This window comes from Apodemus sylvaticus, chromosome 21, assembly GCF_947179515.1.
Source record: "Apodemus sylvaticus chromosome 21, mApoSyl1.1, whole genome shotgun sequence".
Classification (NCBI taxonomy): Eukaryota; Metazoa; Chordata; class Mammalia; order Rodentia; family Muridae; genus Apodemus; species Apodemus sylvaticus.
In genome coordinates this window covers 5,508,092-5,530,193 of record NC_067492.1, presented here as the reverse complement: position 1 = coordinate 5,530,193, position 22,102 = coordinate 5,508,092, and the positions used below count along the sequence as shown (strand labels likewise).

The 22,102-nt window shown below is 48.4% G+C and overlaps 1 protein-coding gene and 1 long non-coding RNA gene across 5 annotated transcripts in view; one reads left to right on the top strand and one right to left on the bottom strand.

Annotated features, from left to right (window-relative positions):
• Positions 1-16,800, top strand: part of Rab4a (RAB4A, member RAS oncogene family) — a 31,044-nt gene extending 14,244 nt beyond the window's left edge. The window contains exons 2-8 of one of the 2 annotated variants that reach the window (XM_052166093.1): positions 5,211-5,291; positions 8,246-8,360; positions 9,849-9,911; positions 11,135-11,289; positions 14,007-14,102; positions 15,196-15,328; positions 16,204-16,800. In XM_052166093.1, coding sequence (XP_052022053.1) covers positions 5,211-5,291; positions 8,246-8,360; positions 9,849-9,911; positions 11,135-11,289; positions 14,007-14,102; positions 15,196-15,311 — 626 coding nt within the window. In that variant the 3' untranslated portion in view covers positions 15,312-15,328; positions 16,204-16,800. Of the gene's footprint in view, positions 1-5,210; positions 5,292-8,245; positions 8,361-9,848; positions 9,912-11,134; positions 11,290-14,006; positions 14,103-15,195; positions 15,329-16,203 lie in introns of those variants that run through there. The other variant, XM_052166094.1, reaches the window with a different exon arrangement.
• LOC127671421 (uncharacterized) lies at positions 11,087-22,010 on the bottom strand. 3 transcript variants are annotated; one of them, XR_007974762.1, is made up of 3 exons: positions 18,299-22,007; positions 15,151-15,350; positions 11,087-14,862 (listed from the first exon to the last, which is right to left on the bottom strand). It is a non-coding gene; the product is annotated as an uncharacterized LOC127671421 (long non-coding RNA). The 3 variants fall into 3 exon arrangements; XR_007974761.1 differs by having other exon boundaries at positions 11,087-15,350; positions 18,299-19,746; positions 20,343-22,007; XR_007974760.1 differs by having other exon boundaries at positions 11,087-15,350; positions 18,299-22,010.
• Between the last annotated feature and the right edge of the window lie 92 nt (positions 22,011-22,102).

Here is a 22,102-nt window from a genome sequence, read left to right as displayed (position 1 = left end):
TCTGTCTGTGTCTCTGTCTCTGTCTCTAACTCTCTCTCGCTCTGTTGCCTGCTGAAAATTTCCCTACAGTCTCCACTCCACTCTTCCTCTCTTCACCGTGTCCTTCTGTTCCTCGGTCTGCGTTGGGAACTGGTTTTGTTGGTTTTGTCAGCACTGGGCACTGAACCCAGACCCCTCCCCCCTTACATGGCAGGCATGCGCTACCTCCTAGATCCATGCCCAGCCCTCTTCTCTCACTTTTTATTATGAAACAAAGTTGTCCAGGCTGGATTTGAACTTGTGATTCTCCTGCCTCATCCTCTCAAGTAGCTGGGTGGAAAGTCTGGAGCACCAGGCTCTGTGAGAGCTTGTGTTTGATGGCCATCTAGACTATTCTACCCGTCCTCTGGAGCCTCTTGGTCCTCACCATGTTTTCATGTTGTTTGCCGTCCTGATGGCCTCTTACCAGGCTGCTCTTTGGCAGGTCCTGAAGGCAGGGTCTGCACACGGTGAGACACGAGGGGCATCCCCACCCCAGTGCCCCTGTTCTGTGTGAGCTCCAGGAACCTTACACAAGTAGGATCACTGTTTGGCTTAGGTCACTTATCATAAAGTCCTCAGGAGGGGTTGTGTAGTTTTTGGTTGTAAACTTATCTTCAGGGGGCTGTGTGTGTTGGGGTGGGGGTGGGGGTGGGAAGCCTCTGTGTCTCTAGTAAGCGTGTCCTGAAGCAATCTGCATTGCTTTCTAGGGTTTTTATTGTTGACTTCCTGACTCAGGCTTTACTGTCTAGAATTACAGTCAGTATCGCTCATAATTTATTTTCCAAGGGGACTGTTCCCATCCTCCTGAGAGGAATGAGTGGGTTTTTCCAGCTGGCTGGGTACTCCAGGCACCATTCCTCCTGATTTCCTAAATGTTCTACCACAGTCCGACAATGGCTCGGCGGTCAACAACACTGGCTGCTCTTCCAGAGATCCTGAGTTCAATTCCCAGCAACCACATGGTGGCTCACAACCATCTGTAATGGGATCTGATGTCCTCTTCCGGTGTGTCTGAAGACATCGACAGTGTACACATATGCATAAAATAAACAATTTTTTAAAAAGCCGAGCAGTGGTGGTGCACGCCTTTAATCCCAGCACTTGGGAGGCAGAGGCAGGTAGATTTCTGAGTTCTAGGACAGCCAGAGCTACACAGAGAAACCCTGTCTCAAAAAAAGAAAAGAACAAAAACAAAAATGTTCTACCATTCTTGGATATTTGGCCAAAGTGATTTCAAAGAAGATGCTTTCTGTTTATAACCTCTCAGCTTTCTGAGCTTCTGTGCTTCTGCATAGAGATCCTGTATCTTTCCCGTCCTTTCTCCATCACGGCACACTAATATGTCACCCTCCAGCCAGGCGTGGCAGTGGCACAGTCTGTAGTTTATGGAGGATAGTTCAGCAAGTCTGAACCAAAGTCCATGGCAGCTATGTGAGTCCAAGGTCCAGAGTTGTGCCCTGGAGCAGAGTCTTCAGTGTCGCAGTGCCTGCATGTCGCCAGCCTCTGTTTCTTCTGCTGACACACTCAAGGCAATGAGAGACCCAACATTTCATTTTTTTTTATTTTCTCTTTACTTCTTATAAAACTTTATTTCCTAACAGAAGAGAATGCTGAACAAGGTTGAGACGTTCCAGCTCCCTTAGCCTGGCAGTCGTAACCACCTCACCTTCAGTTTCTTGGGGTGAAAAAGCTTTTTGGTGAGAATGTTAGGCTTGGTTTTCCCTGTTTTTTTCCTGTGGATGGGGCCACACACTCTCTCTCCTGCCTCCCTCCCCTCTCCCTCCCTCTCTGCTCCCCACCCCTGCCTCCAGGAGAACCCAAGTGCGATTCCTCCAAGCCCATGTAAAAGCTGAGTGTAGCAGTGTGACCCTTGCCTGGATCCTGGCGTTCCTACGTGGAGATGGGAGGTGTGGATAGGAGGGAGTCGCCAGCTCTCAAGCCAGCTAGTACACGGTACATGCTGGGTCAGATAAAAACCCTGTCTCAAACAAAACATGCTAGAGCCAGCACTGAGACGGTCCTTCACCCTCCACAAGTGTGTCATGGCACAAGCATATCTGCGTTCATACATACTACATACTTCATATGTATAATACAGTCTCACTTCTTAGTAGAGTGGTGCTCACCACACGGCTCTAGAACTCTCATATTTCCAAACTGATACTCATGCCATGAAATAATCTACCCCAGCCAGGCCCCGGCAACCCCCACTCCACTTTCCGTCTCCTGCAAGGGCCTCACCTAAATGGAACCATCAGTATTTGTCATTGTACGACTTAGTTTATGTCACTAATGTCCTAAAGGTCATCTGGTATAGCAAGTATTAGAAACGCTTTCCTTCTTAAGGCAAAGTTCCATTGTATGGACACATTGTATAGACACACCATGTGGACACATTGTATAGACTTGTCATGTAGACATTGTATGGACACACTGTATAGACGCACTAAGCTTAATTATTTTCATCTTATGCCTGCACACTGTGTGTGCACCTGATGCCTCGCCAGATGAGGGTGCTGGACCCCTGGAGCTGGACTTCCAGATGACTGTGAACTGCCATGTGCATGCTGGGAAACAAACCTAGGTCCTCTGCAAACTCGGCAAATGCAGCCAGTACTCTCAGCCAATAAGTCAATTCTCCAGCCCCTATTAGAACTTGTTTTTGAACCAGAATTGAAGTTTATTAAAAGATTTTTTTTTTTGAGACAGGGTTTCTCTGTATAGCCCTGGCTGTCCTGGAACTCACTCTATAGACCAGACTGGCCTCGAACTCAGAAATCCGCTTGCCTCTGCCTCCCAGAGTGCTGGGACTACAGGCATGCGCCACCACTGCCCAGCCAAGAGATATTTTAATATACATTTTATACATATTTATTAAGAGAAAGAAGCACTCAGGAAAAAAAGAGCAGAGTCTCCACGTCATGCTTTTAAAAACATATGGTGAGAAGCTGGAGTTGCTGGTATTTAAACGCTGGCACAGTTCTAATGCACTGTCCCAGGATTTTCTACAACCATTTGGACATCATTGGAGACTAAATAGGCTTAATTTCTGAGGGATGGTTATAGTTCCAGAAACTAGTGGCAGGGCCATGTCAAAAACTAACAGCTGTCTCAGCTTAATGGTGGAGAGCAGGCGTGGCTAGGGCCATCAGCAATTGTCCCATCTGGAAGAGGATGTGGTCTGGAGAGAGGAATACAGAGCAGTGCTGGGCAGGGAGGGGCTTGCAGCAGATGGGGTTACTTCTGGAACAAGGGGCCAATGGTGTGTAGCTCCTAGCCATGCAGGACTAGAGTCCTTACCAGAGAAAGCAATTGTCTGGGTGAGATGATAAGTGCTTTTAATCCCAGGTCTCATGTGGACAGGCAGATCTCTGAGTTGAAGCCAACCTGGTCTACAGAGCAAGGTCCAGGCCAGCTAGAGCTACATAGTAAGATTTTGTATCAAAAACAGACAGCAAGCTAGCATATCTTTAATCTCAACACTTGGGAGGTGGAGGCGGGCAGACTGTTGGGAGTTTGAGACCTCCCTGGTCTAAGTAGTAAGGTCCTGCCTTAGAGGAGTGGGGGATGGATGACTAGAGAGAGGGAGAGATAAAGGGAGGGAGGGAGCAGTTGAAGGGCTGGGTCTCTTGGCACTCTTGTAATGGTGCACTTAGGAGACAGAGACAGGAGAAGCAAGAGTTCAAGGCTAGCCTCTGCTACACTGAAAGTTTTCAACCCTGACTTTCTGAAGCTGTGTCATATTAACAAATTCCATTTTGGAAATCTTTTATTCCAGTCCTGTAAAAGGAATACCCCAGGGGCTGGAGAGATGGCTCAGAGGTTAAGAGCACTAGGTGCTCTTCCAGAGATCCTGAGTTCAATTCCCAGAAACCACATGGTGGCTCACAACCATCTGTAGTGGGATCCAATGCCCTCTTCTGGTGTGTCTGAAGACTTCTCTCTCTCTCTCTCTCTCTCTCTCTCTCTCTCTCTCTCTCTCTCTCTCTCTCTCTCTCATCTTTTTTTTTTTTAAAGGAATACCCCAGGAGCTGGAAATGTCTCTGAAGAGTGGTTCTCAACCTGTGAGTCTCTACTCCTTTGGGAGTCCATTGACACTTATCACATGTCATATATTTACAATATTATTCATAACAGTAGCAAAATCAGTTATAAAGTATCAATGAAAGTAATTTTATGGTTCCACACAGGAGGAACTGTATTAAAGGGTTGCAGCATTGGGAAGGCTGAGAACCACTGTCTCAGAGCTTAACAGCCCTGGCTGCTCATGCAGAGGATGCAGGTCACAGATTTGATTTCCGGCTTCTACACAGCAGCTCATAACCATCTGTAACTCCCTCCCCAGAGGGCTCTGATGCCCTCTTCTGACTTCTGCAGGTACTGCACACACATGGTGCAGAGACACTTAAGCAGACCACTACACATAAAATAATGCATTTTTGTTTTTAAAAAGGGAATACCCAAGCTAAATGACCCTGTCTGCACTGAGTCAGACAGTAGGCATGCAGCCTGAACTTGACCTCAGCAGCTTTCCAGGAACTACAGCCAAGGGATGAGAAGTGACACATGGCCACATGTCTGGGAACCCACACGTAAACATGTAACACGTAAACATGTAACACGTAAATATGTAGAGAAGAAAGAAGCAGGCTTCTGTCTCTAGGCTGATTTTGCTTGCAGCTGAGAATATGTGTTTGTAGTGGCTAGCAATAACCAGTTTTATTCATTGTCACAGTTAATTTTCTTTTTTTCTTGTTTTATTAAAGATTATTTTATGCATATGAGTACACCACCATTGCTCTCTTCAGACACACCACAAGAGGGCACCAGACCCCATTACAGATGGTTGTGAGCCACCATGTGGTGGTTGCTGGGACCTCTGGAAGAGCTGTCTGTGCTCTTAACCGCAGAGCCATCTTTCCAGCCCCCACAGTTAGTTTTCAACCATCGCATTTATGAAGAAGTTGATGAAGGAACAGTTTGAAGAAGCTCTGAGCTTATCAGAAACACATCAGGACATGAAATGGGTAAATAAGAAAAGGTGGCCGTACATTTCCACAAAAGACTCCGTCCGTAACTTACCTCTTGTATCGTATCAGCAACTAACACTTCACTCGTTATGACCATAGTCTAAGAATGCACTCATGGCTCCCTTTAAAGGTATTTCTTATCCTTTCTTTGCCTTTCAGATTTCTTGTTTAAATTCTTGGTCATCGGAAATGCAGGAACTGGCAAATCTTGCTTGCTTCATCAATTCATTGAAAAGAAATGTAAGTAACACCAGACATCTCAGCAGCACATGTGAGCATGCACTTGTTCACGGGAAAGCTGAGCTTTCAGAGGGGAAACCATTGTTTCAAAAGACTTCACTTATTTAATTCCTTTTTAAATGTATGTGCATTGATATATTGCCTGCATGTTTGTCTGTGTGAGAGTTCAGATTCCCTGGAACTGGAGTTACAGAGAGTTTTGAGCTGCCCTGTGGTTGCTGGGAATTGTACCAGGGTCCTCTGGAAGAGCAACCAGTGCCCTTGACCTCTGAGCCATCTCTCTCGTCCCAGTACTTAAAAATTTATTATTTGAAAATTTCATACATGTATATTTTCATCTCCACCCCCATTTCCTTATCTCTTCCCCTTCCTCTAGAATCCTCTTCCTAACACACCCCATCCTCTAGAACCTCCCCTAAAGCCCTCTCTAGTACTTTCTTCCTAGCACACCATCCTCTAGAACTTCCCCAAAATCCTCTAACACACCCCATATTCTAGAACCTCCCTCTAGAAGCTTCTTCCTAACGTCCCATGCCCTAGAACCTCCCCTAGGACCCTCTTCCTGACAGACACCCCACCCTCTAGAACCTCCCCCTAGAACCCTCTTCCTAACATGCCCCACCCTCTAGAATCTCCCCCAGAACCTGCTTCCTGACATACCCCCACCCTCTAGAACCTCCTTCTAGAACCCTAACATACCTCCACCCGCTAGAACCTCTCTAGAACCCTCTTCCTGACACACCCCACTCCCTAGAACCTACTTCCTGACACATACCCCAACCTCTAGAACCTCCCTCTAGAACCCAGGATCTCTGGAAGAACAGTCACTGCTCTTAACCACTGAGCCATCTCTTCAGCCTGTAATACTGTTTTCTTATCCTGAGATGGATGACAAGGTGGTGAGCCCAGCAAAGGGTTCTTCAATAGGACTCTGTTTTCTGGCAAAGTATATATATTTACATCAAAGCACAACTGGGTGGGTTATAGCTTTCAGTTGCCCTGGGTGGCTTTAGTGCCTCTGAGGTCCTTTGTCCCCTAGCCTGGCCCTGAAGGTCAGGAAGAAGAATGGGGATGACCCAGGTAGAATGTCTGTTACAGAGACTCTGGACCGCAGCCTCACAGCCTCACCTTGGCTAGCAGCATCTAGGGAAGGCAGATCTGATCTTTCTTCCATGCTGTTTAAGACTGGAAGCCTGTAAGTTCAAAAAGCCCTTAGCCTAACTGAAACTATGGTCATGATGTGAGGAACTGTGGAGAACGGCCTGCTCGTTTAGGGCTGTCAGAAGCAGGCTCTACACGGAACTGGCTTCATAAAGTACACCTAAGGAGGGGACCCTTTCTGCAACAACCCTCAGGTTGGGGAAGGGAAAGGGCACAGAGCATGCTGGCAGAGAATGAAAGAAGACATTTCTGGGCTTTATTCTGCCAGGTCCATCGGCCAAGATCTTACCGGCTCCTCTGCCCCGCAGGCTGGAGCATGGCAGATCCAAGTGGTGTCCTCTGAACAGCCGCTTGTCTTTGATTTTTGGAAATAGATCATCTTTCATCCTTTAGCTCTCTGGCTGGCCAGAAACTTAGTATATAGCCAATGCGGCATCAAACGCACGCCAATCTTCATGCCTCAGCCCCCTCAGTGGCTGGGATGGCAGGCACGAACCAACAAATGGCATCCTTCCCGTGTTCAGTGCCCGCTCGTGGTCCTTCCAGACCTGTTACCACACTGCACTGCTCTGTCTCTGAGAACAGTTAACAGCCTCAGAAGAAGTGTACTCGCCTTAGTAGGCTGCAATAGCACGCCTCCACCTGGTTACTGCTTAGGCCCCCTTGAATCTTTCTGGCACAGGCTGGATTATCTATCTAACCTCTTATTCATCCAAAAAAACGAAAATCATTACCAAGTGGCACCCCTGATCGCTGAAACTGGGTGCAGGCATGCGCTGAGAGCCAGTGGGGAGCAGCGTTTGCATGAGGTCCTGGCTTCCCCAGAGCCATCCTACACAGGACTGGTTTCTCCAATAAACTCATGCAAACGTTGGCAGTGCTTTGCTAGAACTGGACACTTGGTACCAGTAATACACATAGGAGAGGACCAAAAGAAAGAAAAGATTTCTCCAGAGAGACCCCAATCAGAATTCTGCAGTCAGGTTATCTTTGGGGTTGTCTCTGCTCCAGAATAACACTTGACCACCTCATTGCGGATCAAGCGCCCAGCGGGTTACCAGGCACATGCCCCACCATGTGGCAGAACGTTGCTGGTGCATGAGTCTTCTCAGCCGCCAGTCTGGTATCTCACGCTTGCAGCAGCCTCTTCCAGTAACTATACCATGTGTTAGGAGACAGAGGAATTCTTTATTGTCTCTGTGAGAGCAGGAATCATGCTTGTGCTTAGTGCCGTCTATCAGCTGACTTAAAAAATGGGTGGCAGAGCCAGGCAGTAGTGGCGCACGCCTGTAATCCCAGCAGTCAGGAAGCAGAGGCAGGCGGATTTCTGGGTTTGAGGCCAGCCTGGTCTACAGAGTGAGTTCCAGGACAGCCAGGGCTACACAGAAATGGTATCTCAAAACAAAAATTGTGCTGAGTATAGTGGCACATGCTTGTAATCTCAGCACTTGGGAGGCAGAGGCAGGTGGATCTCTGTGTGTTTGAGGCCAGCCTGTTCTATAGAGTGAGCTCTAGGACAGCCAGGGCTATACAGAGAAACCCTGTCTCAAACAAACAAACAAACAAACAAACTGGGTGGCTGAAGCAACCTGCATTTCCACCTGCCAGGCCTGGTAGTCATTGTTGTCACACACACTCCACCCCCCCACCCCTCCCCATCCTCCCGCCTCCCCAACCTCCCATTTTACTATTTTTTAGTTTTCTAGCCCTTGATCTATCTTAGCGTTACTGTTTAAATCATGTTGCCTTCATGTTCTAAAATGTAACTATTTGTTCTTTGTTTTTCTTTTCAGTCAAAGATGACTCAAACCATACCATAGGAGTGGAGTTTGGCTCAAAGATAATAAATGTCGGTGGTAAATATGTCAAATTGCAGATATGGGACACAGCCGGCCAGGAGCGGTTCAGGTAGCTTTCCTTCTAATTTACTAATACTGGAGTGTTTTGCTAGACTCCTTCACTATGTGTGGTCCCAAACCAGCATGCACAGGGAATTCAAAGCTCCAACTCCATCCAGATGCTGTCACTTCTGAGAGCCCTGACTGAACCCCAGACACCAAAACAAACAAAAGATCACTAGGTGACTAGACTCTCAGAGGTGGCAGCTCCGTCAGGAGGATGCGGCACTGGGTATCCATGCAGTCAGGTTTTGGTTTCAGCCTATTTCAGTCCGTTTGGTGTTTTGAGCCAGTGTCTAACTTTACAGTCTAGGTAGACCTCAAAGCCCACGACCTTCTTATATTAAACCCCTGATGATGGGTGTGTAGCACCACCCAGGCCATAGTATGCTTTTAGATTAAAATTAAGGCAAAACGACAAGACAAATGGCTTTTCTATGAGGAATTTTTAAACACCCGTGGAGCGTTTTTACTCCTTCAGAGTAACGGGAGCACGTTATGAACCTTGCAAGACGCGCTCACACAACTGGTACTCAGAAAGAGTAACTCCAGATCCCTGCTAATCAGGTTGTGTGGTCAGCAGGCTGTAACAGTGAATAAATGCACAGCGGTGCGAGGACATTTCAGTCATGCATTCTGCAGAGTGCACCAAGTCAGAGTCAAGATTCAGTGTGGAAGGAGTGACACCCCCACCACAGGCCTCTTAATTAAACTTGGGGATAGAGTGTGATAGTACCCATAGCCCTAGCTACTTTGGAGGTTGAGGCAGGAGGATCCCTTGAGTTGAGGGGATCAAGGCCAGCCTGGACAATATAGTGTGAGACCACAGGAGGTGCCAGAGCAAGGGTTATCTTGCTAGTATAAAAACTTAACAAGATGGCTCAGCAGCTAAAGGCTCCTGCCGGGCAGCCTGAGCTCCATCTCCAGAACCCATGCAAAGGTGGAAGAAACAAATGACTCCACACAGGTGTTGTCTGACTCCCACAGACGTGCTGTGGCACCAACATGTGGCACCCCAAAGTCATACACACAATAAAATTTAAAAAACTAGCAAGGAGAGAGCAGTTGGTATCATAGGGGAGAAAATACTGAAAAACAGATCATTAAAAATATGGACAGAGACCTAGTCCTCAGTAGAGCAAGGGACGGAGAAGGATGTTGTGTGGGTGTGACATCTGAAGGATGTCAGAGTAAATGTGGCCCCTGCAGGAATCTAGGCTGTTCCCATCTCGGGCTTTTCCTGGGAAGGAGGGAGGGAACCACACACGGCACCTGCAGGGGGAAGACAGATGTGAGGGTCTCCTGGTGCCTGCTGCGCACATAGAGCTCAGGACATTCAGGCCACATGCAGACCCATGAACCTCCTGACCTAAAGAGCTGCTCAACAGAGCTCTCCCTGCTTTGGGGCGAGTGCCCTGCTTGCCCTGGCCCTATGTTGTGGATTTTGTGGGGAGAAGTACAGGGCCTCGATTGTCAGAAGCCCCTGTCATTCCTCCAGGTCTGTGACGAGAAGCTACTACAGAGGTGCAGCTGGGGCACTCCTTGTCTATGACATCACCAGGTAATGTCACCTCCCCATCACACAGGCTACTTGGTGTTCCGCATTCCAGTATTGGTGATATGTGTGATTTAGATATCTGTGATTTAGTTTGGTCTAGATAGGCAGCAGGGCTGTAGAGGCTTCTGGGTCCTTGCCTGGGGATCATAGAGGTCTTTAGTGTGTGTGAGCTGCTGGGACTGAAACAAGCCTTTTGCCTCATCCTTCACATTCTTGTGGCACATGCTCCAGGTCTGCAGGCCTCCTCAGAAGTAGTCAAGAGGCTAAAGATACAGACTCAGGCTCAGAGCCCAGCTCCAGCCAGTGGCTTTTCTATCTCTACAGGCCTGGACCTTCCCATTTTGGTCTTGGTTTCCTCATTTATAAGGATAACATTCTTGGGTCCTTGAAAGCTATGGGAGCAGTTAAATCAACTAATGGAATACTGTTGCAGTTACTGGCTACATGTAACAACTTAGTTTTACTCCTGGGTTGCTCTGGCTACATTTCAAATGTCCCATGCCCCACATGCCTGGTGACCACAGGACTGGCCAGTGCAGCATAGTCCTGTCTTGAAGAAAACCTCATCAGTCCACTGACCTCAGAGTTAGCATCATTGCCCTGGAAACATGTGATCAAAAAGGTTCTACCAAGGGGCCTCCCTGGGAGAAGCCTGACCCAGGAGAACAGCTAGGCTGCCTTCTCTTCTGAGAGGGGGTCACACTCCTGACTTCATCCTCCTCATCCTCCCAATGCCATGAGAGACTCAACCTGCCAGGATGTGACATCACTTGTGCTGGTCCTTAAATGTGGAAGCCAACCTGCAGACCTGAGCTGGTCCCGGGTAGATGAAGCCAGGAAGTCCTGCGTAATGTCCCTGGGCCCCAGATCCTAGTAGCGGGAGGTCCTTGCAAAGTCATTGTGGTAGATTCAAATCTACAGGTGACCGTGATTAGTGTCGCAAGCCAGGCACATACTTTGCACACACTCAGGGTTCAGGTGCATTTGTGAAGTGAGGGAAAGCCCTGTTTTGAACCCAGAGTGTCTGACTCATGGGTTTCATTGTAACAAAAGCTAAACACAGCCCGTGGGTCTGACTATCGCTGAGCTCAAGTTCCCACGTCACCTGTGAGGCGCCTTTGCGCTCACTGGAGTGTTGATGAGCAGTGTGCATGGTGAGGATGACTGGAAACAGTTGCTAGTTTTATAAAATACATGTATTATTTCCACAATCTTATGTTACACAGCCGAGAAACCTACAATGCGCTTACTAATTGGTTAACAGATGCCAGAATGCTGGCGAGCCAGAACATTGTCATCATCCTCTGCGGGAACAAGAAGGACCTGGATGCCGACCGTGAAGTCACCTTCCTTGAAGCCTCCAGGTTCGCACAAGAGAATGGCAAGTGACTTTTTTTCCTCTTGAAGAGTCTCTCAGGGTCGTCTGGGCACAGTGACATTTGCGGGGAGGACTTAAACCACCTGCTGGAGATTTGAGATTAAACTATGTTATGAAACTGTGGAGTCTCCTCTGTCAGCTTAGGCTAGCTCAGCATACTTAGTCTGTCCCCATTCTGCTGAGGAAAGTCAGGAGTTTCCGTCTGTGGGGCTTTTATGTCTCTGGTATGTTTGCTGCCTTAGGGTGGCACTTGAAGCCTAACTGGTAAAGCCGTGGTCCTGCATAGAAAGGAAGCAGAAGAAACAGCCAGCTGGCTTACCGTCTCACATTAAGTCATTCATTCAATGGTAACAAACCTCTACCTTGTTTATTTTTTTGTGACAGTCTTTTTATGTAGTCTTGGCTGTCCTGAGGCTCACTCTGTAGACCAGGCTGGGTAAGAAATGTATTAATGTGCAGTTGCTTGTAGAGATGACAGCATTATAAACATTGAGGAAGAGCCTTAGTTCTGAGAGCCAGCTGAAACTAGTCCATCCTTACGTCCACATCTGGCTGGAGTCAGAAACCTGCTCTCCCAATCGGATGGGTGTTTACTAAGAACTAAACAGGACCCAGGCTTGGGGTTTGGGGCCTGCAATCCTTGTACTTAGTAGGCAGAGGCAGGAGGATTGCTGGAAGCTTGAAGATAGCCAGGGCTGTAGAGCGAGACTCTGTTTCAAATGAGCATGGGAGGGAAAGACAAAGGGAGAAAGAAAGAAAGAAAACGGAAAGAGAACCAATTAAGTCTGCACACAAGACATGTGATTCCAAGCTTCCTAATGCTGACCCTAGTACAGCTCCTCATGAGGTGGTGACCAGACCAGAAATCTTTTTTGGATTTGGTTTTTTCGAGACAGGGTTTTTCTGTGTAGCCCTGGGTGTCCTGGAACTCACTCTGTAGACCAGGCTAGCCTCAAACTCAGAAATCCACCTGCCTCTGCCTCCCAGAGTACTGGAATTACAGGTGTGTGCCACCACCATCCAGTTCAAAAAATTATTTTTGTTGCTACTTCACAAATGTAATTTTGCTACTCTTATGACCCTTAGGCGACCCCTGACCCCTAGGGTCACGACCTACAGGTTGAGAGTCACTGTTTTAGCATTAGATGTTTGTATGGTTCTCTATGTAGCCCTGGCTGTCCTGGCATTCGGTCTCTAGACCAGGCTAGCCTCCAACTCAGAGACATGCACCTGCAGAGTGCTGGGATTAAAGGTGTGTACTGCCATCCTACCGCCACCCTGTCACCCCTGCTGCCCCACCCCGGGCATTTTAGAGCTATTTAGAAAGCAGTAGCTGTTTAGCATGACCAGGAAAGCCGTCCAGTGGTACAGACCTATTAGTCCAAGCTAACAGCCATGGTGCACCAGCCAGCAGGAGCAGGCTTCCCGCTGCTTTCCCCTGCCCTGGAAAGAAAGGAACGTAATCCAAGTAGTTCAGCAGGCCTGGAGAGCCGGCTCAGTGGATAAGAGCATTTGTTTTTGCAAAGGCCTCAAGTTCGAGTCCCAGCTTTACCACCTCCTGGGTACCAGGCACCCATGTGGTGCATTAACATCCTTTCCGACAAAACACTCACGCAATAAATAATTAAAATAAATGAAGTGGGACTATCCATCCCCCAATTATCATTAATGGTTAGTATTCATGATTAGAGGAGAGCTAAATTAGTAAAGATTATCTAGGATGCCCAAATGCACACATTTTTAAACCGAATGTAAATTTGAACATAAGTTAGAAGCTGTGGATGGGGAAGGCTTTTCTTGGGCAGCGGGGCCGTGTCTGGCTGGGACAGACGTGGGTCTTGCTCGTGTGTAGTGCAATACAGTGATTTATCAGCACGTGATCTCTTGGAGAAGAAAGTTTGGCTCCACGTAACAATTTTAGCCAACCAGTCCCCACTCACGGAGTGACTGACAGTTCTCAGCATGCTTCCTTCATGCTGTCAGTTCAGGGGTCAGGGCACCACCACGACCATTCTTCAGAAAGGGTTGGGCTCCCCTAACTGAATACATCAATACACCCGATCAGCCTACCCTGTGATCCCAGCACTTGGGAGGCAGGGTCAAGAGGGTCAAAAGTTCAAGACCAGCCTCAGCTATGTGAAACCTTATCTCATAAAAACAGACAACAAATATATATATTTAAGTGTTAATATTATATTTATAGAAAGAAAGAGAAGATTTGAGAACTGTATTTTGTTACTTCATGGGAATCCTGAACAGGCTGCTAGCAATTAAAAGTCACTGTCGAGGCTGTTGAGATGGCTCAGCGGTTAAAAGCACTGACTGCTCTTCCAAAGGTCTGGAGTTCAAACACCAGCAACCACACGGTGGCTCATGGTCATCTGTAATGAGATCTGATGCCCTTTTCTGGGATGTCTGAAGACAGCTACGGTGTACTTACATATAATAAATAAATAAATCTTTTTTTAAAAAAAGTCGCTGTCATTGGGCCAGCAAGATGGCTCTGTGGACAAATGCACTTGCCTCCAAGACTGAGGACCTGAGTTCCATCCCTGTGACCCACAAAGCGGAAGGAAGGAAAGTCTGACCTAGGAACTGCCCTCTGACCACTGCACACGCACCACAGCATGCACTCCCTCCAAACTATAATGAGATTTTAAAGACCACGCTCTCCCACTCTGCTAAATGTGCTTCCCTCTCTTCTCTGACACCGTTTGCAGAGCTGATGTTCCTGGAGACTAGCGCACTGACTGGCGAGAATGTCGAAGAGGCTTTCATGCAGTGTGCGAGGAAAATACTTAACAAAATTGAATCAGGTACCAGCCTTTCCCTGGCCTCATCTGTGGGTTCCGCCCTGTAGCTCAACGGTGCCCCCTGCTGGCTGGGATGAGCAAGACTGTAGTAAAAAGCAGTGCTATCTAGCAAGTCAGTCAGGCTTGCCTGAGAGAAGCTCTCGCCCAGGAGCCCCTCAGGGGCCGGTGTGTACCGGGTGCTACCAAAATTGGATTGTTGCAAACTAGTAAGTGAACATTGCTATTGCTTAGTTTTAAGTTAATTTTTTTATGGATAATACTGTCTCATAGTTCCACTCAAACATCCAAAACTCGGGCTCAGGTGGCTCAGAGGTCAAAAGAACACACTGCTCTTGTGTGGAGGATCCAAATTCTGTTCAGTTCCTAGCACCTACACTAGACAGCTCATAACTCTCTAATCCCAAGGGATCCAGTGCCCTCTCGTGGCCTTCTTGGTTACCCGCACACCTGCATGCATACACACACTTTAAAAAAAATCTTTTTTGGCCGGGCAGTGGTGGCGCATGCCTTTAATCCCAGCACTTGGGAGGCAGAGGCAGATGGATTTCTGAGTTCGAGGCCAGCCAGGGCTACACAGAGAAACCCTGTCTCGAACCAAAACAACAACAACAAAAGAATAAAAGAAAAGAAAAATCCAAAAGCCCCCGAGGCTCACTCGCCAGACTGCATGGCCAAGTTAGTAAATCCCAGGTCTCAGAGAACCCACGTCTCAAAACAAGTAGAAAGCATGCACGTTGAGCTCTGGCATCCATGTGTTACACACCTGCACACATGTGTTACACACATACATTTTAGAATTAAGGCATTTCTTTTCCAGCCCAGTGTGGTGGCGCACACCTTTAATCACAGCATGGGGGCGGGTTGGAGGGGGGGGGGAGACAGATCTCTGCATTCAAAGCCAGTCTGGTCTACATAGCAAGCAAAAGACCAGCCAAAACTACATAGTGAGACCCCATTTCAAAACACGAAACTATCTTAGTAGATACATTTTTGCTCTTCACAATGAAGGTACAAACGTGTGGGACATTACACTTTGCCCTTTCCCGCTTACCGTGTTTGGGGAACACAGAATCATGGGCATTTTCTTGGTCCTCAGGTGAGCTGGACCCCGAGAGGATGGGCTCTGGCATCCAGTATGGAGACGCCGCCCTGAGACAGCTACGGTCACCTCGACGCACACAGGCTCCAAGTGCACAGGAGTGTGGCTGCTAGGCACCCCAGCGACATAGGTGGGTGTTGGGGGCCTGCATCCTGAGCAGAAAGGAGGGGATGTAAGACTGCCATGGGAGGGGGAAGGAAGGAGAGGGAGGCCCTGAGGAATAGAGGTCTGTCCCACAGGACTAGCACTGCAGGAGCTCCTCCCAACCTTTTAGAAGCAAAGGCAGCAGGCTGGAGCAGCAAAGAGCACTGACTGCTCTTCCCAAAGGTCCTGAGTTCAAATCCCAGCAACCACATAGTGGCTCACAACCATTTGTAATGAGATCTGACGACCTCTTCTGCTGTGTCTGAAGACAGCCACAGTGTGCTTACATATAACAATAAATAAATCACTGGGCTGGAGCAAGCGGGCCAGAGTGAGGAGAGGTCCTGAGTTCAATTCCCAGCAACCACATGATGGCTCACAACCATCTGTACAGCTACACTGTACTCATACACATAATATAAACAAATCTTTAAAAATAAAATAGAAGCAAAGGCAGGGCCGACAGGGAGAGCCCGGTGGTCCTGCTGTGGCTCTGCTGTGGCTGTTCTTTCCTTAAGCCATGGAGCATGCTTGACCAAACTGGAACATTCCAGAACATCAAGTTCTCTGCTAAACCTTTGGCAGCTTCCTCTCCCATTTACCACAGTGGACATTTTCAGTGGGGAAGTTGAGGCAGGAGCTCACTCTATAGCCCACGTGGGCCTCACCTGAGGACAATCCTGCCTCAGCCTCACTCCCAAGTCCTGGAATTACAAGTCTACATATCCAGCTCACAGTGGGCCGACTAGCAGTGTAAGCCAGTGTTAATCTAAAGGTGAAGCTGTCATGTCTGTCGGGCTCTGAGCTGTGCGGCCTTTGCAAGCACAGAAGTATCTGAATCGCGCCTCTTGTTTCTCTCAGGCTCAGCGGTCGTTTCCGGAGCACAGCTGCTGGAGCCGGAAGAGCCTGGGGTTTTTACCACCATCTTTTCTACTCTGCACAGAAGTAGATCTTCCTGGGGGACGAACCGTGCGCACTGGCAGCCGGGGCTCAGCAGCCATTCTGCAGACTCACTCAGCGGACAGGACCTTTAGATGCCACACGTATGCAGACCCCTGCCCCACACGTACCCCTCGTTCCGTCAGTCACGCTTGTGCTGCTCACAGCCCAGCACCTTCCCACAGCACAGAGCCAGCGTGGCAAGATAGAGCCCTGCGCTCAATGTGCTTTTTTTTTAAACTCACAAGAGATGCAGTTGTGACAGAGAGAGAGAGTGCTTTTCCCATGGCGTTAACTCGCAGGAGATGCAGTTGTGAACGTGCGCGTGCTTTCCTTGTTGTGTTGGTTACACGTGTGACTGAGTATGAAAGGACTCTGGTGTGAACAGCCAGTGCGTTTCTTATTTAACCCCTCTTACCCCCTTTTACACTGTTTCTGTGATCCATACCTGAAATGCTAAACCCACAGGACTCATTAACACCTGGAAATAAAGTGGAACGGAGTTTCTCATGCACAGTACACTGTCCTGCTCTGTGGACGCAGGCCGGCCTGCCCGGCTGCCACGTCACCTCCACCGTCTCCCCACCAGAAGACTCATTGTTGTCTGTGATGCTTTTCTGAAAATTTAGTGTAAGGGCGTCACTGCCTCTTCACATCTCTCATTGTTCTGTGGTCATTTTCAGGAAACTCACTACCTCTAGAGCAAAGGATTTCACTTATTAAGACATTCTCGGAGCCGGGTGGTGGTGGCGCATGCCTGTAATTCCAGCACTTGGGAGGCAGAGGCAGGCGGATTTCTGAGTTCGAGGCCAGCCTGGTCTACAGACTGAGTTCCAGGACAGTCAGGGCTACACAGAGAAACCCTGTCTCGAAAAAACCAAATCCAAAAAAAACAAAACAAAACCAAAAAAAAAAAAAAAAAAAAAAAGACATCTTGGGCTAGGATAAAGTGCTTCGGTTTGCATATGCAAGGCCCTGGACTTGGTCCCCAGCAGACACCTCTACCACCCAACCCCGCCTACACACACACACACACACACACACACACACACACACACACACACACACACACGTCAGGCATGGTGGTACATGCCTCTAATCCCAACACTCAGTAACCTGAGACAGCAGGGGGCACTCATGAGTTCAAGACCAGCTTGCACTCAGAGACTGGTATGGAGTGACTTGCTGAGCAGAGGAGAGCCTCCCAAAACATCTTTGTAGCTCTTCTGAAAAGAAGATAAAGCCGTACACACTTTTATCAAGTTGGCCTGCCTTTGTTTTCAGGCAGGGTCTCACTACATAGCCCTGGAACTTGCTATGTAGACCAGGACACAAACGTGAAAATCTACCTGCCTCTGCCTTTTGAGTTCTGGGAGTAAAGGCGTGCACCTCCACGCCAGACAAAGCCTTCTCCCTACAATGTTTCCTGAGCACTGGCTTGTGCAAAACTGTTGTTTGTTCAAGACAGTTTCTCTGTGTAGCCCTGGCTGTCCTGGAACTCACTGTGTAGACCAGGCTGGCCTCAAACTCAGAAATCCACCTGCCTCTGCCTCCCAAGTGCTGGGATTAAAGGTGTGCGCCATCACTGCCTGGCTTGCCTTGTGCAAAATTTTAATATGCCCAGGCTTCGTCTCTCTTCTATTTAAAATGTTGTTTAATTTTGAGACTTTCTCTTTGGCACACTCTACTTGCTGTGACTGGCCAGGCCTGTTTAGACAATAGGACTGGTGTCTCAGGAACGCTCTGTTCTGGAAGGGCTTGCACAGCTATGGCCAGAGAAGCAGAGCCTCTGCCTGTTGGCGCTTGGTCGTCACCAGGCTCTCCTGTACCGTGGCTGATCCTCGCCTGTCAGCTCTAGTGCTCTTGGGAGGCTCAAGCCTCCAGCTCTTAACTCTGAACTTGGCCGTCCTGCCTCCCTATCTGTAGCTGACAGACAACTCCGTAGTCCCAGCTGGACCTGGCCACAAGAGCCTCTGCCTCTGCCCCAAAACAGCAGCTGCTAGCAGTCTTCACTTACCTGAATCAGTCTGTGGGTGGGATGCTCACACGTTCTGCAGAGTCAGGTGTGTCCGGGAAGTCTCAGCAGCTTTGCAGCATTGTTGGCATGGAAACACCAAGACATGGTAGGTATATGCTGATACTTTGGGTTCTTTTGCATTTTTTTAAATGCTGCTCAGACTCTCTGAACCTGCTCTTTTAGGTTAAACATTTTCAGTATTATATATATTACTGTAAAACTTCTGAATCATTTTAATCTTTTCAGAGTCCCGCCTCCCCCTTGAGAGAGGGTCTTACTCTAGCCCAGGCTGGACCCATACCCAAGATAATCCTACCTCATCCTCCCTTATCCTGGGATTATGATGTGTGCCAACATGTCCAACTCTGGGTACAGAGTTCCCAGGTGGCATTTTTCACACTAACGATCTACTTCCTCTAGTTTCTATGAAGAATTCACCATCATTCCTCTGGCCTCTATGAGGAGTTCACCATCATTCCTCTAGCTTCTATGGTCTCTATAAAGAATTCACCGTCATTCAAACTGTCAGGGTAGCATGTGGGTTTCTTTCTAGCTCTCCGCAGTTTGATGACTATGTATCCTGATATCGCCCCAAACCCAAATCCTGCCTCTGCCTCCCCCAGGATCACGGTTGCTCGGAGCCTTTCCCACATATGGTTCACTCGACTTCTTTCATCAGAGCGGGAGTTTCCAGCTCATTCCGATCCTTCAGCGCCTTCACTGTCCTCTTGGTCACCTTCCACGTCACGGGTCCCCTTGAGACTCTGCTCCTCTTTCAGTCTCTCTGTGGGTATCTCTCCATTAAACCACTGAATCTGTCCAGCTGTGCCCGCTCACAGTTGTTCCCGTTGAGGGTTCGTGTCTGTCTGTTGTTTGTACAGGCCTTCTCTGTAACCCTGATGGACCCAGGCTGGCTTCGAACTCGCAGTAATGTTGCTGCCGCCTCTGCCTCCCCCAATCCGGGACTGAGATGTACGGCGGCTTTGCTCATTCACTGGGTTCTTCATGACGTCTGTTTCCTTACTGACCATTCAGTCTAGGCTTTGAGAGGGCTTCACTCGCTCATCAGCGCTGCTGTGATGCCTGCATCGTGCGTGCTGTCTTTCCCCCTGCGCCTCCCAGCTCAGACACTGAGTGGCGTGGCCTTGTCACTCGTGGTGCCTGTCATGGCTGTCATGTCCCTGTGGAACTGTTTGAAGCTGCTTTCTGTCAGGATGGTCCCAATTTAGCATCAATTCCTAGAGTCCTGCCTGTGACCCGGAGGCCCTGCTTGTGACTCAAAGGCTCCGCCTGTGACCCAGAGTTCATGCATCCCCAGACCTGCAGTGACTGGGTGGCACATACCTGTGATCCCAGCAGTTCAGAGGCAGAGACAGGAAGCACTGGAAGCTCAAGGTTATCCTCACCCATTTAGTTCCAAAGCCAGTCTGGGCTATGTGAAACCCTGTCTTAAAAAACAGGGGCGGGGGCTGAGAGATGGCTCAGTGGTTAAGAGCACTGACTGTCCTTCTGAAGGTCCTGAGTTCAAATCCCAGCAACCACGTGGTGGCCCACAACCATCTGTAATGAGATCTGACACCCTCTTCTGGAGTGTCTGAAGACAGCTACAGTGTACTCACATATAATAAATAAATCTTTTTTTAAAAAAAGAAAGAAAAAGAAGGGGAGGTGGAAGAAGCATGTTCTCCTCACTGGCTTAGCTCCCTTTGGTGTGCTAGCTATGGCTGGATGACCCAAGTGGGCAGCAGCTCTGTATACCCAGCCCAAGTTGTTTCAATATTCTCAAGTGAAGGTGGCCCTCAAAATAAGCTTAGAGCAACAGTGGAAACTTTCCTTAAATGCAACTTTGTTACTACTTAAGAAATCCAGGATGCAGAATATACTTCGGGAAAGAGGGCTGACAACTTCCAATCTGTGGGGCACCCCCCAACCTTCACTGCCTAAAGACCCCCCACACCAAAGGTCCATGGAGTTAAAAATGCACAGACAGGCCCCCTCCCCCCAAAACCCTGCTTCTTGTAGAGATTCAAAAATCTTCAGATACCTTTAATTACATAAAAGCTTTTGTAAGTTCCCACAGATCTTCAGATTTTTCTACAAAGGTGTTTAAGGATGGATATCTACTGCGCTCCCGGCGCACCGTCCATGGTGCTGGCTTGGATGCTGGTCTCAATGTGGTGGTATTTGAGAGGCTCTGCAGGGTTGTCCCGGGAGCTGAACATCCATCCATGGGTCCGGTGTTGATGTAACTGTGCCTTGTACAAACCTAGATAAAGAGGGAAGACGTTCATAAAGACAAATGATGGGCGGGCGGTGGTGGGCACGCCTGTAATCCCAGCACTTGGGAGGCAGAGGCAGGTGGATTTCTGAGTTTGAGGCCAGCCTGGTCTACAGAGTGAGTTCCAGGACAGCCAGGGCTACACAGAGAAACCCTGTCTCAGAAAAAAAAACAAAAGATGGATGGGCTAGCATACACACCTTAATAAACCACTAACTCACCTCCTCTGTATTAGTCGGTAGCAAAAAAAAATATGTAGCTACTCCCAATCTAAAGCCTGTGTTGGGGACAGAGTTACCACCTAACATGCATGAAGCCCTGGGTTCTTGCATCTCCAGAACTGCAGGAACTAGGTGGCACACACCTGTTATCCCAGTAGTTCAGAGGTAGAGACAGGAAGAGCAGGAAGCTCAATGTTATCCTTGTCCATTTAGTTATGAAATCTGGGCTATGTGAAACCCTGTCTTAGGAGGAGGGGATCATCCTCATCATCATCGTCCTCGACGCGGCGACAGAAGTACTTGGGAGGTAAATGAATCTACATAGTGAGTTCCAGGACAGTCAGGGCTACGTAGGCTCTGCCTCCCAACTCAAACCCACGTCAAACTCACATGCAAGTATTTTGAAATGACCAGGCCATGTTTACAGGGTTGTGGCTATATTGGCTATCGGGTACATAGCAAAGGCCTTACGTGGGCCAGGAACTTTAGAATTGGCCATGGCGTAGCATTGGTTTAATCCAGAAAGTAGACCAGGTTTTTCTTGAGGGGTGAACTTACCAGGAAAATGAGCCCCACCATCGCCTCTGATAACACTTTCGGTGTCCTCCATGTCAGGGAGTCACATTCCGTTTGCAGTCTTTCAAAAATGGTTTCAACTTGAGAGCTGTGCAGAATTCTCTGTGCGTGCTGCTTTGTCCCCTGCCATGCGGAGACCCCAGAGCCTCCCACATGCCAAGCAAACACCTATCACTCACCTACATTCCCAGCATGGCAGAATTCTGACAGAATGAAGCCTGTGACAACAACCCCTTGCTCGCTCTCCTTCCCTGCTCTTGTGAGGTGAGCAGGCAAGCCTCAGTGAGGCACAACTGCAAAGATGTTGCCTCCTGGGGCTGGAGAGAGGGCTCAGCGGTTACGAGCACCAACTGTTTTCCTGAAGGTCCTGAGTTCAAATCCTAGCCACCACATGGTGGCTCACAGCCATCGGTAATGGGATCTCATGCCCTCTTCTGGTGTGTCTGAAGACAGCTACAGTGTACTTACGTATAATAAATAAATTTGCCAGGCGGTGGTGGTGCACGCCTGTAATCCCAGCACTCTGGGAGGCAGAGGCAGGTGGATTTCTGACTACGAGGCCAGCCTGGTCTACAGAGTGAGTTCCAGGACAGCCAGGGCTACACAGAGAAACCCTGTCTCAAAAAAAAAAAAAAAAAAAAAATCCAAACAAACAAATAAAAAATAAAAATAAATAATAAATGTTTACGTATAATAAATAAATTTTTTAAAAAATAAAAAAGACTTTGC